Source organism: Terrapene carolina, unplaced genomic scaffold (assembly GCF_002925995.2).
Source record: "Terrapene carolina triunguis isolate 2854851 unplaced genomic scaffold, T_m_triunguis-2.0 Scaffold236, whole genome shotgun sequence".
NCBI classification, from domain to species: domain Eukaryota; kingdom Metazoa; phylum Chordata; order Testudines; family Emydidae; genus Terrapene; species Terrapene triunguis.
The window spans coordinates 15511459-15527802 of NW_020664587.1; the positions used below are offsets into that span (position 1 = coordinate 15511459).

Genomic DNA, 16344 nt, shown 5'->3' on the forward strand with positions numbered 1-16344 from the left:
GTGTGTGTGTGTGTGTGTGTGTGTGTGTGTGTGTGTGTGTGTGTGTGTGAGAGAGAGAGAGAAAGAGTTTGCTACTGTGTTACACATCTGAAACTGGGCTGATCTAGTTTGACATTAAGAAACTTTCTTTGTCATTGGCAGCGAACTCCAGTTTCAAATTCCATTCATTTAAACTTTAGGAAACGCTCAAACCTTCATTTATCTTTTCATTCTTTTCCACTGTCCATTTTATTTTCCTTTACACACCCTTCCAAATATCTATATTTTTCTAAATTAATGTGAAGCAAAAACATTATTTATGAAAAGGGATAGTAGCTATTGAATTATAGTGAGCTGGTAATAATTGAATTAAGGATTTTATTTATTGTTATATTTTATTTTATTTTTGATAATATAGGCATGAAGAAGGGGTTCAGTTTCATGACTTAAAGGAAGATTATATTTAATTAGTATGGAAAAATTGAAGGCGCTAAATTGTTGTAATAAACTCTACCTTTTCAACAGAGATATACAGGTGAAAATAAAAATTGCAACATTGTTCACTATAGACAGCAGACAGCATTGTGGAGAGCATTACTTGGATAGTTATTTCTAGAGCTGAATGACCGGTGGAAAAAATTATCAGAAATATTAATTGAAATTCGAAAGCACATTTCTAAGGGACTGTGTCTGTGACCCTTTTGTATTCACTTTCTGTGATCATTTGAGTTTCAATAGCAAAGAGTGAATTTTAACCTTGAATATTTGCTAATTTTGAATTGCACAATTTGCAATTCAGGCTGTTACCTAAGTCATCCAATCAGAGAACTGAAACAATTCCATGTGACTTATGAAACTAACCAAGACTGTGCATACTGTGAATATTCACAATGAATTGTTTGTGAATTAGCTGCAGAAATGCATGAATGATTCTGAATAACAAATATATTTGAGCATTTTGTGATCCTTTCGTAGACAATTCATGAACATTAAAGAAGGAAAAATTAATTCAATACAACTATTAATTGCAAATTACTTGCTCACCTCTGTTTCCCAAACCTGAAGATGAAAAGACTTTATGCTCATGTGTTTGAATAGTTTTTGTTATCCTATTGATTGTCTGTTTTCTTAAGCAGACAATACAGTATTCAGGTTTCATCTTTAACTTAACTAGCACCTTTCAGTCCAAAGAATACTCAACTGCTCTCATAAATGTTACAAGCTGATCATGAAACCCACCACAGACATTTAGCTACCTCTGGGATTAAACACAGGGTATGTTTAACAGTGCACAGCAACAGTAGACAACAGTTTGAGCGGGAAGTAAAGAAGAATCTGTATTCAACTGAAATCACAGGGGAAATATAAGTAGGTTGAATGTAGAATCGCATAGAAATATAGGGCTGGCAGGGTCTTTGCAAGGTCATGTAGTCCAGCCCCCTGGGCTGAGGCAAGACTAAGTATATACCTGACAGGTGTTGTCTAACCTGTTCTTAAAAACCTCAAGTGAGAGGGATTCCTTCAAACTACTCCAATATGACTTTGGTCAAATATATTTAACAGGTCAGCTTTGGGGGCATAATCTACTGTATTGATTTGCATTTGGAAAGAAAATGTTAGTATAAAGATCTTGCCTAAGCACAGGGTCTCTTCGTGTTAGCGATCTCGTGGGAACAGTTTGGAGGCTTCTGCCCTGTACTCCATTTTTCCTTTGAGATTCTAAGTTCCATTTACCGATCAGCACCCAGGAATCTTGAAAGCCGAAAGATAAAAACAAGATTCTTTCGATCCTTCCATTTGAAAAGGCCTGCAAGCAGATTGCAGCATTTCCTAGAGAGGCTCTTTGACATGGGGACTTGGTTCAGGTTGTGCATTCAAGATAAAGAAAATACCTGTATAATCCCCTCTGGGAAGAAAGGATAATTACAGACTGCAGGTTTGAAATATAGCTGATGGCACTGACCTCCTTCTCAGGACCATCAATAAATACCTCCCTGCTGAAACACCAGGAAATTGAACAATCTGAACTCCAAAGTACCGTCTGATTGAAAAGAAGGGCTTTCAAAGGTACAATAGGAGCCACTGCCTCTCTCACACCCACACGCAGACACTTCTTGTATATCTGTGTATCTATAGTATGTAATTTACAACTGGAGACATTCAAACTGAGGTTAGATTAGTCCTCCTTGATGGATGATGATAATCCTTTGCCCTTCTTAATGTTTACAAACATTAATTAACTAAAGCTTCTCAACCCTGTCTACATAAATACATCTTACCAGTGGGCAAAATGAGGCAGAGAGAGCTTAAGTGATATACCCAACGTCCCACTTTGTGCCAAGGAATCGAATCCAGGAATTTTGATTCCCCGTCCCCTGCTCTAATCACTAGGCACTGCTGTTTCCGATGCAAGGGGCTGGACTAGCTTACACAAAAGGTTCCTTTGTGCTCGCATCTAGAATCCTGTCACACACCGTGAAACTTGTCTTTAGCAACCTCTCAAAGGACTGATAAAAATAGATTACTCTGTGCAGGTGTCCTTTTAAAGGTGGAGCAGAACTTTACTCTCACGGCTGTAAATCTAGAGTAACTCCATTAAACTCAGTGGAGCTGACACCAGTGTGTAACCAGTGAGAGGAGAAAGAACCAGGACCAGTGTGTCTAAGGATACTTCCGGGGGCTGTATCTTAAGACTAGAGACTATTTTATAGGGTTGGTGTCCTATACAGGTTTCACTGAATACCTCTTTAAAACACCCATCCAAGTGTTAACATTCGGACTTCCTGAAGAGCTGTTGCTATAACAGCTGCATTACACAGAGGTTTGGTGTAGCTGGGGTCTAGGGTTCGATAGGCATGTGTCAGAGAGAAGGCGAAAACAGGCTGGTAGGAAGGGTGAAGTTTATTGATCTACATACCCCCTGTGGACTTGTTTCTTCTTCACCAGGCCCAGTGATTGAGTTGGAAATAAAGCTGAGCAAGTAATTTGCAAATAAACAATTTAGTCGTCAAATGTTGCCACTTTTTCGGCCCACAAATTGTTTTCAAGACGGACAAACATTTCTCAAATGAAAAAGCACGTGCACATTTTTGTTGTAAAATATTTTCTCCTGTAAGAACAGTTCACTGCAAAGAGCCAATATTTGAACCTCAAAATGTGTCCATCATGCTCCACATCATGGTATCTGAGTGGCTGGTGGCTAGCTACCAAAATCACGTGGTATTTTTCCTGTAATTTGATTGGATGCCGTATGTACACAACCTGACCACCACTGTGCACACTGCTAATTTGTCAATTAAATAGAAGCTTCAAAATTTGCTTGTGGTGAATGTTCCTGCTTAAAAATTGCTGTTTACAAGTCACCTACTGAAGCTTGAAGGCTCAGATGTTTGTGGGAAGCAGACGCAAGCATACTGCAAACACAGCAGAATTGAAATTCACTTTTGAATTCAAATGAAGATTTGCAGAAGGTTCCTTTCCTGATTTACATCCAGATTGTGTTTGAAACGTCTTCTAGCAAAATTCAGTGATTCTTAATCCTTCCTCATCAGGATGGCATGTCAGTGGGAATAAAGGCAGCTACAGGGAACAAGATGAAACATTTAAGCCTAAGAAATACCAAAGCCAAGGCTACAAGACTCCCTCCATCCAGTCCAATTTCCTTGTAAAGCTCTCTTCGCTACATACCGGTGTGTGCCGGGGCTAAGAAGGCAATTTTCAAATGAAAGAACAGGGAAGAGAGTCACCATTTTCAAATGTACATCAGGAATCAATTGACTAGTCTCTAAGGGCAGTACCTGGTCCGACAATAGAATTTTGAGATCCCAGCACTGCGAGGAGGTTTGATACAGTCACAAGCTCGAATATCCACTTGTTGCAAAGACAGACAGCACCCTGGATGCCTGGAGGTGGAATGTCATTGCCACCAAAGCACCAAACCCTCAGGACAAAGGATGGAGGGTATCTCCAGAGGCAACAGCACCACAGGGTTACAAATCTGTCAGTGCTGCAATCCTAACCCATTCCTGACAGATGAAAGCTTATTCTGCTTGATGTACAGTGGGAGCTGGGGATAGAGAGATGTCTGCTTTCTAACAGACACTGAGGTTGACGGGGGATGGGACAAACCGGACTGGGACAAATAGGAAACTCCCCAAGCCCTTTCTCACTTTTTGAGAGGAACTTCTTGGATACATTTCCCCTTCCCTTTCTGGTTTCTCTCTGCACCTGGAAACTGAATCCAAAGCAAAGGCTTCTGTGCGCAGGGGACTCCTAGCTGGGACCAGGAGCAAACGTGCTAGAAACCTTGTGCTTAAGCTTCCTAGTCTTGGGAGCTCTCCAGCCCAATTCTACAGAAATAGGCCTTACTCTGTTCCCCCTGGCACTGGTTTTACACCCATCTAGTTCCATTGGCTCAGTGGAGTGACTCCTGATTTACCCTGGTGTCAATTGTCGGTGAGAACCAGTCGCAAGACATTCAGATAAATGACTAGGAGTTTGGATGCTTCCCCAAACCAGAACCAAACCCAAACTCCAAGCTTCCTTTCTTCTGCTACATTCTGTAAACACCAATCTGCACATTTTACAAACCTTGGCCCTGCTCTCAGGCACCCTGAGCGAGTCAGAGGGGACTGCAGTGAAGCCCATGGAGTTCCCAGGATAAGTGAGATCAGAATCAGAGCCATTGGCAGCAGCCAATGCATTATTCTTCCAAGGGAGCAAAAGAGAAACCCTCCTCCAGCCAAGCTCCTGGCGTTGCAGGGAATAATCAGTTTACAGATTGTAAGGTGACAATTAAAGCTCTCAGTTGCAGGGAGTGTGATGTACCATTTATTACGGGGGGGCTGAGGCAGCTGCTTGGGGAAAGTCAAGTGCTGGGTGCAGATGCTTTGCAAGGAAGGATTTTGATACCGGAGTAAATGTGTAAAGATTTTTTCCCCCAGCAAACTCTAGGCAAAAGTGGATCTAGTGGAGCTCTCATTTCCCTCTGCTCTGGCTGGGGCTGTGTTAGTAATATGAGGTGGGGGGTAGGTAGCAGGCAAAGATGGCCTTGGGTTGACGCCCTCAAAGCAGGGGGCCTCCCCAGCCAGCATAGAGCTGGCAAAAGGACTCTGTGCAGTCTCCCTGAGCAGCGCCTGGCACCAGGGCATCCTGATGGGAGGAGGGGATGTGGCCAGGGAGCTCTGCACTCCAGTTATTCTGGGCTGTAGAACGGCCACAAGTTAGAACACCCCTCGGACTTAACTTAAACAGGGGGCTGGGCAGCCCCCCCTGAACCCAGAATCCAGGAGGTACAGAGATGGCTTAAAGCCACCTTTCCCCTCACCATCCTGGGCTGTATCGCCTGAGACGCAGCACAGAATCCAGGCTCCTGCCTCCCATTATGTTTTGAGAAAACTGCAGCATCACACTGGAAATGCCGGGCCCTTCACAGGTTGGTCTTTCAGCTCCCTTCTGTCTATCTACAAAGCATCAATCAGTCTCGTATCTAGGCACTGTATCTACTCCCCCTGGCTACATCTACCATCCCAGCACTTCCACCTACGGGATCTTTCATCCAAGGATCTCAAAGCACTCGACAAGCTTTAATTAAACATCACAACATTCCTCCAAGGTATCTTTATCCCCATTTTGCAGATGGTGAAACCCAGGCACACAGAGAAAAATGACACAATGTATGTCCAGGGCAGAGCTGGAATAGCACCCGGAGTCCTGACTCCCAGCTCTTACCACTTGGGCACCCCGCAGCTCCACTGCATGATCCAGCATGATGAGCGTGGGGTGATAAAAGCTAGCCCAACCCTGTTGAAAGCTGTGAGGGAAGGTACACAGAACAGCCACGTGGCTGTCTGTTCTTAGAAACTGGGACACATTTTGAAATCTCTCTCTACCCTTGTGTGAAAGTCCCTGTCTCAGATTAATTGAGTTCTGTCTCAACGTGTGAGTTTCACCATCTCAGACAGCTACGCCCAAGGTGTGTGCAGCGGACCAAAGAGATCCAAGTCAGCGCGCACGCGTGCACACACACACCCACACACGGCATTTCTGGCTGGAAATCACAAGTTTGTCTCGTTCAAAGGGAAGAGAAAACGGCATGTGCCCTCTAGCACCATGGCTGGATGCTCACAGGGGATTTTAGCTCACCATTTACACTGCTGTTCGGCACACACAAAACGTGTAACATGTAGCAACCAGTGCCTCCCCTGGGAGAGTAAACCAGACAGTGAGATCCTGAGCTCTGCCTGATGGAAATGTACCTGGCAACATGATATTGCAGAAACACAGAGGCAAATTCCCTTCCAACATCCGCCCACTACTTGCACATTTATTACTGACACTGCAGTATTTTTAATGGCTAAATTTATTATACAAGAGAGGATAACAGATCAGACTGTGTGAGAAAATCCCCCCCTGATATTTCAGGACAACGTCATTTCAAAGCAAGTTCAAAGCATTTCAGTGGGCAAGTCTGTAGGGCTAGATTCACCTGACTCCCATTTATTTCAGTAGGCGCTAGATGTCTAAGTACCTTTGTGAATCTGGGCCTTGGTTCTCCATCTATGAAATGGAGATGATAATACTCCTTGTCTATTTATGCTGTAATTTCCTTGGGGCAGGGACTGCCTCTCGCGATGTGTCTGTTCAGCGCTCAGTACTATGGGCCCCTCTTCTCAATCGGGGCCTTTCGGCACAACCAGAATACAAGTAAATGCTATTCATTAATGACACGCTGCCATTTATAGTCTGTAAGCCCCTGGTTTAACTTGGGATTTCCAAAGGGACACAGCTAAAGATAGTATCAGAGGGGTAGCCGTGTTAGTCTGAATCTGTAAAAAGCAACAGAGGGTCCTGTGGCACCTTTAAGACTAACAGAAGTATTGGGAGCATAAGCTTTCGTGGGTAAGAACCTCACTTCTTCAGATGCAAGACCCTCTGTTGCTTTTTAGCTAAAGATAGGTAGCTCCAAAACACAATCTATCCATCTACCTAAAACTGTCTGCAGACTCCATGAGTTCCCCCCGCCCCAAATGGGAACTTAATGTTCCTTGCTCAAAAATAAACCAGTGCCAGTCACCCAGCACACAAGCCACACCTTTTAAATCCCTCCTTAAACCCCACCTTTGCTTTGCAAAGCCCTGTCTTCTAGCACTGCCTGGGCTGTAGGCTCCCTGCAATGACAGATCTCTGGAAACACCCCCCCCCCCATCTCCAACGCTACCAGGTCCTCCCCTTGTCTGAGCTGATTATTCAGCTGTTGCAGAGTCTGTAAACTCTCTGGGGCAGGGGCTGTCTTTCAACACTGGAGCTAAATGGGTCTCTAATCTGAGTAACTGTTTCCATAGAAATAATTAAGTAAGAATAATTGTGCATAGTGAAGCAGAAAGCATCAGGAAAGAAACAGGTTTCCAGTTTTCCAGGCAGTTACTAAAAACACACAATAAAAGTATCACTTTCAACATGACTGAGGAGGGGCTTAAATCCATAGAAGTTAAGCTAAGCTAAGCAGACAGTGCCACCTAGCCATATTTTATCATCTTCCCTATTCTCCCCATCCCATTGAGTTTGGTAGCTTTGGACGCTCTGGCAGGTAGAGGTGATGCTCACTAACTTAAATCAGATCCATTGCCAGTCCCCTAGCTCAGCTCAACACAAACAGAGACACACAGAGAAAGAGAAATCTACCGCTGCTGCATCCCTTTGTAGCCGTCCTCCTGGAGTAACTCCCTCCAGCTGAACCCTATCCAATTACCTCTCCTCCCCAGCCTGGCTGTCTGGCAATCCCTCAGTGAGGCGAGAAACACCTGGGGTGAGTTCTGTGTCCAGGAGAGCATTTTAACTCCTTCCTTGCCACCCAGTGACTGGGTTTATATTCACCGTTACACAGAGGAGCAGTACCTTGGGCGTGTCCCTGTAACATTCACGCTGGCAATACAGTCTCTGTATAATACAAGGACAGATGGCTCAGCTCACCAAAATTCCTAACTAGGGTCCTATATTTCTAGGGTTATCCATCTGCAGTGGGGTCAATTCATCCTTTGATAGACACACCAGGGCTGCCCAGAGGATTCAGGGGGCCTGGGGCAAAGCAATTTTGGGGACCCTTCCATAAAAAAAAGTTGCAATACTATAGAATACTATATTCTTGTGGGGGTCCCTGTGGGGCCTGGGGCAAATTGCCCCACTTGCCCCCCCTCTGAGCAGCCCTGATACACACCTATTTCTCATCGAGTCTAATGGAAGAATAAGCCCACTGATGGGAAGGCAATACCCCCAGTGTTCAAAGGTGGATCAAACCCCAGACAGGACATCTCAGGTGGTCTAAACCAAGGAGACTTTAGAGGAGAAAGCCCCAGTACAATGCAGCCTGCTTAATTTTTATATCACAGCCATAACGCTGGAGGCAAACACCCCTGAACACTGGGAATGTTCCGATCTAGACTTGTATCCAAACCGTGCATCCCTTCCCAGTGCCGCCTCTGCTTAGCACATGGTGTAACGGAACGTTTCCTGGTGAGAACCATCCAATGGCCTGAAGCCCAGCCATTTTGCCATGAAAACCTTGTCCCCGTATGTAATTTTAAATCTTGTTACAGTGGTTCCTCCTGCTGCACTGGGGCCCAGGTCTAAATCTCAGAAATGTTCTTTGCTTAGACCAACTCAGCACTTCTCAGAGGGTCAGTCGTCTGGAAGCACCAACCTGGCTCGGCAAGTGAGACTCTGCTCTTTCAAACTGCATCGGAAACAAAGTGAACCCAGCGCTAGCGCAGTGAGGGTTTCGTTTTGCCTGCTGAGTATTGGGCAAACCTCCAATAGTCGTGTGCTTCCTTCTTGGCTGCAGGCTGGCTCAGGTGTTCTGATCACCTGCGTCTTGAGGGAACAGGAAAGCAGCTGTTCTGCAGATCAGGGGGACATTTTGGTTTGCTTGTGACAAGAGCCAATTCTGGTTCCGAAAAAGCCAAAGAAACCAAACTCCCAGTCTCTGATGGTGGTTTTGTCTCTCACCTGCAGCAGGTTTATTGGTAAAAAAAGCTGCAGATCAGACCAGGCAAACAGAAAGTGATGCCAAAAAGAAAATAGTTCATGTAGTTATGTTTGACTGTCTGATTGGATTGAGGAAGCCTGGTCTAGTGGATAGGGTAGTGATCTTGGAGTCAGGAGATTTGGAGTCTATTCCCAGCGCTACCAATGGCCTGCTCTGTGACCTTGGAGAAGTTACCTCCCCTCTCTGTGCCTCTGTTTCCCCTTCCACCTTCTTGTCTATTTAGATTGCAAACACTTTGGGACAGGACTCTCTCTCCTTCTGTGTATATACAGCACGTAGCACAATGGAGCCCTGGTCTCAGTTGGGGTTTCTAGGCACTACTGAAATCCAGATCATTATTCAAATTAATTGTCTCCTATGGGTTCTCCTTGTCACAGCGCCTATACAATTCAGAAAGTCATTGCATGTAACAGAGACTGCCTAACTGGTTCTGGACTGAGGCTGTGGGAGTGGCAGGGACTAGTTTAGTCTTCTCTAGGTGGATTGGTTTTCTGCAGTGTGCATATTCCTAAAAAAAAGTCAGCACATGTTTTAAAACTGTGATAGTGACACATCATGTGTCAGTGCCTCATCATGCCCTGTTCATCCGCCCATCACTCTGCTGCTATGCACCGCAGCGCCCGGCCTTGCTGCCCAGCACTCTGTCATGGCATGGAATGCCTCCCAAACACACGTCTGCATTTTACCTTTTTGCTCTGCAAGGTGAGCTTTCCAATAGCGTCCAGCATTACACCGCCCCAAGTCCAAATGGATTCGCCCTCTCATCCAGGACCAGGGGAAAACAAATGCTGTGACATGTGGATGAGTGGTGCTGCATGGTTCTACCGGGCTGAATGGTTATGTAGACAGACACACAGATACATAGGTGCCAAGTGGTGCGTGGAAGCATGAATACACATTGATGCATGAATCCACAGGGATGCCCAAATGCGTGATGAAGTATGAACCTACAAGTAATGCACAGCTCTTCGCGGACACATGAATGCATGGAAACACATGGATACACAGTGATGCACAAAACACATGAAACCACAAGACATACACAACTCTCCAGGGATGCATGGGGCTGCATGGATGCATGATGATGCATGTCTCAATGAAGTCCAAAAACGTAGGAATGCATGGATCTGCAGTGAGACACATCTTTGCAGTGATACGTGGACATTTTTAAAACATGCTCTGGCTTTTTATTTTAGGAATGTGCCAAGGGATAAATATTAACCATCCTGGGAATGTGAAAGAAAGCCCTGACGTCGCTGCTGTCTGGAAGCAGCTCTGCTTTCCTAGCCCATACGGTGATGTTCTTGAATCTTTTAGCCTCTGTTCTTCCCTTAGAACTGCTTAATCAGCCACAATCCCAAGTGTCACAACTGTCAGAACTTTACCCTTTGCTAGTCAGTTCCGAAGGGAAACCCCATGCAACCTGTCCTTCAGTCCCCCGACGCTGTCGGAGTTTCACACTGAGAGGGAACTTAATAGACCTTAGCTTATTTCCATTCATCTTTTAGCCCTAAAACATTAGCCAGTTTTATGTAACATGTGCTGCTCTTTTATTGCCATGCTAACAAGTTGTTGAGCTGTATTTACAATATGCTGATTGTAAGGCACCCTTAATGGGCTTAGTGTACTTGCCCTTTCCGATTAAATTTCGGGTTTGCTGTTTCATTTTGGGCATGTGTATTTCCTTTATAAACCTGGATCTCACCCTGTTATTTGTTGCTCTAAGTATTAGGCATGTGTACTGTTTGAATGTACATCATGGAGTGACCATTACTCAGTAACCACAAAGAATGCCAGGGTTTAAACAATCTGGAGTGATTGCATTTGCAGTTAGCTGTGGAGTCTTTGAAAACAGTGGATTCAGAGTTAAATTGGGTATTCATTTAAAATATAAAACCCAAAGTCACTTGGCACAAGCCTCTGCCATGGCTCTAACCGAGAAACCTTTATTGTGTCTAAAGAGGTTTCTTACTGAAGTGATGTCTGGGGAAAATAGGCCAGTTTCACTCTTGGTGTAAGGCCATGGGCCCTGTGTGGTGTCTGCTGTTCACCACCATCCGTCTGCCTTTCTGCTTTTAATTGGCATTTTCCCCATTAAGTACAAGGCAGCTTGTTCTGGGTTGTTTGGTGAACTGATCTTTTCAGTTAACTTTAGACCAGGGTGACCCAAGTGCGGGGCTCCCGCTTGCTGTGGGCCTGATCCAAAGCCAGATGAAGTCAATGGAAGTCTTCCCATGTCCACACACACAGCCCTTAGCTCCCCTGGGGTTTGCTGAGTCTCAGATAATGGAGGTGCTAGGGACAGAGTCCAGGTCTTCTGTTCCTCCTTAATGGTGTTGTGTGAACATGGGCCCCAATGAAAATCCCAAATCCAAAACCCCTCCAAAAATCCACAGTACTGGAAATCTTGAAACAGGATCCAGATCTGAGTTTTGCAAATGGTCCCTTTCTCTGTGACAGGCCAAACCAAAATCTTGGATCCCTAAGCACCCCTAAGGCAGACAGAGGAAGGCGGGATTGGGGATCTGGTCAAAATTATGCACCTGGTCCTTTCCTAGAGGCCAAACAAGAACCCCAGGTCCTAGCACCCCTGAATTTGGAGGGATAAGTTACAGATCTGCATTTTGCCTGGTTTTCAAACCACCCCTCAGGCAGTTTCTCTTTCTCCATTAAGAAACATACAAGACCAAGGAAAACCCCATGGTCATGTCTGTTTACTTCTTACGATGGAAATGCCTGTGCATTGAGCTCCTGGAATGCTGCCGGAGGGGCCCCGAGCGTCACCAAGTTTCTGTTTCCTCTGCTTTAGACCCTTTCCAGTGACATTCTTTCTCTCTTGCTGCTTTTCCTTCCAGTGCCCATCCCCTCGAAGGCGAACGGCACCACCATCTCTGCCCTGTCGATGAACAAAGACAGTTTGATTGGGGGGGTGACAAATCCCAACGAGGTCTTCTGCTCCGTGCCTGGCCGGCTCTCCCTTCTCAGCTCCACCTCTAAGTACAAGGTGACCGTCGGGGAGGTGCAGAGAAGGCTTTCCCCACCAGAGTGTCTCAATGCCTCTCTTCTCGGGGGAGTCCTCAGGAGGTAAGCATCACACCATACTTATCTTCCTCTGATTTTGTCTCTCCTCTGCTTCCTTCAGGTCAAAGGGTCTGAGCTATTTCCAGTGATGAACGCTGGCCAGTCATTATTAATTATTTGCATGCAGTAGAGCCTAGGCGCCCCAGTCAAACCCAGAACAAAAAGCTAAACCCTGCTCCAAACAGCTTACAGTCTAGGGAATGCCCTTGAGACTGTCCCACTGACTTCAGGCGGCACCTGCGGGTCCTTCCGATTTGGGGTGATGTACAGGTCTGGTTCCAATTTCAACCCCCTAGATCTGAATCTGGGAAAGTTCACATCTCCTGATCCACATTGTGCAACTGCCCCCTAAGTCTATAACAGGCCAAGCCAAAGCCCTGTCCCAAACACCTTGCCAAACTTCAGGGGTGCTCAATATCTGGATCCACGTATGAATTTTGCAGCTTGTGCCCTAGTTCTGGGATCCATTGCGAGGGCTTGGTTCAGCTCTACCAAGTGGTTATTCTTATACCTTGTCATCGGATAGAGAAGTCCCAGTCCAGGACTCTTTTTATCTCAGAATAGCAAAGGCTGCAAAGGTGTTGGATTAAATTATTCCAGTAACAGGCCACGTGTTTTGCTGCTGCTCTGGGTGATAGTCAATTTTATTACTTTTCACAGAGATTCTGTCCCAAACCTGCAATGATGTTTTCTGCATAGGAAGCTCACTGGTTGGCTGTTGCTGTTGTCACTCCAGTAAGACCCACCTTTTGGAGGTGGGACTCCCTAAGAACAACATTAAAGCCCAGCAGGTCTCTGTGCGCTCCTGGGCACATGGGTATTTTTGCAATACAGCACATCGCTTTGCAAGTTCCTACAAGCTTGCAGCCCAAATGCTTCTTTGTTAATGAATCTGCGAGTCTCCTGCACAAACTTAGATGAGCTGTTGTTTGTTGGAACAAAGGCATCACTGAGGATTGCTATTATTGAGAATTTGAAACAATAAAACTAGTGATTGGATGAAGGTTCTTTTTATTCTCATATCTGTTTCATTCACTGAACAGCAGTTCTTTTCATGACTATAAAAGAATCCAGGACTACTATGTCGTTTGGAATATAGAAATTGATTTTAGCACACTTTATATTCTGTTATCAGTAGTCCTTACAATTGAGATTCGTGAAGCTCATTGTATATTTTATGCCAGATCAAGAGACTACTCAGTTACAACAGGCTGGGAAACAGCAGTTTGTGTGTTTCTTTTTCTTTCCTTTCAACTAAAATTTTTCCCCTCCTTGTTTCCCTCTTGCAGGGCAAAATCAAAAAATGGTGGAAGGTGTTTAAGGGAAAGATTAGAGAAAATAGGCTTAAATCTACCTGCAGGAAGGCGTAAAGCTGCCAATGTCACTTTGCTGACGTCGTTGGTGGAAGGTAAGAGTCGTTCGGTGATTTAACATCACACTGGGGTGCCCAATCTTTGCCCAGTCTAAGTCCTCCATTTGCAATTTGTCAGAGGGCCTAAAACAGAACAGATTAAGCAGCAGCCATCATTAATCCAGAGTGGGGTCTGCATGTAATTCTCCATCTTCTCCCAAGCACGTCTTCTGAACTAACAGATTTCTGCTGGGCTAACAAGAGCACAGTTTGGAGAAAGTCCTCACAATTGGAACGAGGTAGCTGCAGACCTGTCACACCAAATGTTGCAGTGTTTACACGTGGCAACCAATGCTTTTGGGGTCCTTTAGAACATCATGGGATCTAGAATTTAGAACCACTGAAAATTGAAACCCAACCTGTGTTGCTTAGCTATGTCTGGTTCACATAAGTCACATTTTATTCTTTCTGCTCCCTCATTGCATGAGCTTAACTCTCCTGATCAAATTTGCGGCACAAGTTTGAAATGTGCTATCAACGACTATTCGAGCTTAAAATTCACTTTTGTGAATGACTACAAGTAAAACTCAGTCACATGAAGATTCACAGAAAGCAAACACAAAAGGAGCAGGAACACGGCCAAAGCAAACTCATTAAGAAATTATCACAAATATTCACCAACCTATTCACAAATATGCACTCACTTCTATTGCAAACTTACTGGATTACTGAAAATGTTGTGTCCTTGGCCCAAACAGACCTGTTTTGTTGGGACTCAGACTTGTGTAGATCTCCACACGTTCCCTTGTCTTGCCTTTGAAATAGGTCAAATGCACTTCCAATCCTAGCTGCCCCCATGTCTGGATCCGTGATACACTAGTGCTCTGCACACTCCGTAAAAATATGCTTGAGGTTGGGTCAGTGGCACTGCCACGTGGGACAGAAAGGTTCAATTCCCAACAGAGAAACTGGGGGGAACACAGCCTTCAAGGGAGTGTAGAGGGAGATAGTCTGTAGTGGCTGATCTGTGAGCGTGGTGGTGGGTGCTGAGTGAGGCTATGGGAAACATGCTATGTAGGGCCTCCATAGTCAACATATAACTTGCCCTTTAAGCATGAAGTCCCCTTGCTTAAAGCTGCATGTTTAGTAGTTCTCCTCCCAGCCTTCACACTGTGGAAATGATGATGTCGCTACCGCATCTATGGACCAAAGGACACAGGAAGGAGACAAATGAAATGGTGGCTTCAACTCCCTTCCAGCTTCGGAATCCATTGTATTTGCGCCCAGCGTGTTGGAGGCAGCTGCCTGCAGTTTCTGAATAGAAAATCCTCTCCATTGTTGCCAGCAAATTAAATGACCCGCTTCATTAGGCGGAGGTTGTTACCAAGGGCCGTCGGTGCGTGCTGAATGACAGGCTGATTTCCATTAAAAGAAAAGAAAGGAAAGAATGAAAGAAAGGAAGAAATATACATTTTGATTTCATGAGGCTGCTGACTTTTTGGTTACTGCTTAACAGCTCATAGTAAATAAAAGAGTGGCCCCATGTGTGCTTGATGGATACGATTTCCTCTTGCAACGCAGTGCTATGGTCTTGGAAGATGCTTCACCCAGGGGAAGGTGCTATTGCTTTGCCATTTTTCAGCAGACAGAAACTAGGTTGCCCTGCTATGCCTCAGGCCCTTTTTTCCTGGACATTTGCTGTCTTATTTTACTCTGTTTGCTCCCCTCTGCCTCTTTAACCTCTGGACTTCGTATTTATTCATTTTTTTATTTATGACTGGGTGTTTTTTAGCATTAATTATATTTTTATATTGAGGCACAGCTGTTCATAAATATAGATGGAGGGAGAACCAGTGTCCGTGGGTAAATGAGACAGAGGAATAAAAAGCATCACCTAAAATAGCAAAAGAAGAACATTAGACACATAAGGCTGTACTAGAGGGATGTCTCCTGTGCTTAGAGGACAGTTTGCTTGCTTCCAGAAGAACTCACCCGCTGCTTCTCCTGTGCTAAGGTTCAGCCAGTTTTGAGTCTAAGATTTGTCTCTTGATTCTCATGTGCCAGTCTCATTATCTTCTTATAAAAAGGAAGCAAGGCATGCTAGAACCAGGGGGAAGGGAAGAGCAGAAGCTACCGTCATGTCCTCCATGAATATACTATGCAAATCCCAATGACAGTATTTAGGACTTAGACACGTTGGAAATATCTAAGAGAGTCACATGGGCCAATCGGCAGAAATAGAAATTTGTGTTTGGAATTTTTCATGGGGTTTTTGGCGGTCTGCTCCCTGGCATGTTGGGTGCAGGTTTCACTGGGGTTACACCAGGGATGAATTTGGCCTTAATTCTGCACAAGATATCAGGTTACGTTCCAACTTTCAAAACACTCTCGAACACTCCAGAAAAGAGATGTGTGAAAAGAATGTGGCTAATGTAGGCTTCTGGCCCAAAGACTTTACTGGGATTGCTCAGGCGCTTAAAGAAACACGTGGGGTGAAATGTCGGCTGAATTAGGGCATTACCTGTATAAAGTCACTTGACAGCTCTCCTTCATGGCCATCTCTGCCATGTGCCCTCCGGTGCCACACTGGCCTGCTGGTGCCCCAATCTATTTCATTACAACAGGTAAGGAAACCCCTGCTCCACCAGGCCCTGATTCAGCAAAGCACTTTAAGAACATGTTAAGAATGTTATGAGTACTGACCCTCGAGTCAAGCCCCTTTACAATATCTCAAGTTGGGCACCCAAATCACTAGTCACCTTCAAAACGCTTAGCTTTAGCCACTAGCACATGCTTCCACCAAGCACCAAGGACAGAGCCAAGAAGTCCCAACTTCCAGTCCTTTGCTGTAACCCCACTTTTATAGCCACCGTCTCCCTGTTCCACAGAA

At 45.0% G+C, this 16344-nt stretch overlaps 1 protein-coding gene across 1 annotated transcript in view; it reads left to right on the forward strand.

Moving 5' to 3' along the window:
- The window catches only part of TFAP2E (transcription factor AP-2 epsilon), a 43757-nt gene that overhangs the window by 24332 nt on the left and 3081 nt on the right, over positions 1–16344 (forward strand). Inside the window, exons 4-5 of the mRNA XM_026657064.2 lie at positions 11878–12106; positions 13393–13511. Coding sequence (XP_026512849.1) covers positions 11878–12106; positions 13393–13511 — 348 coding nt within the window. The remainder of the gene's footprint in view (positions 1–11877; positions 12107–13392; positions 13512–16344) is intronic.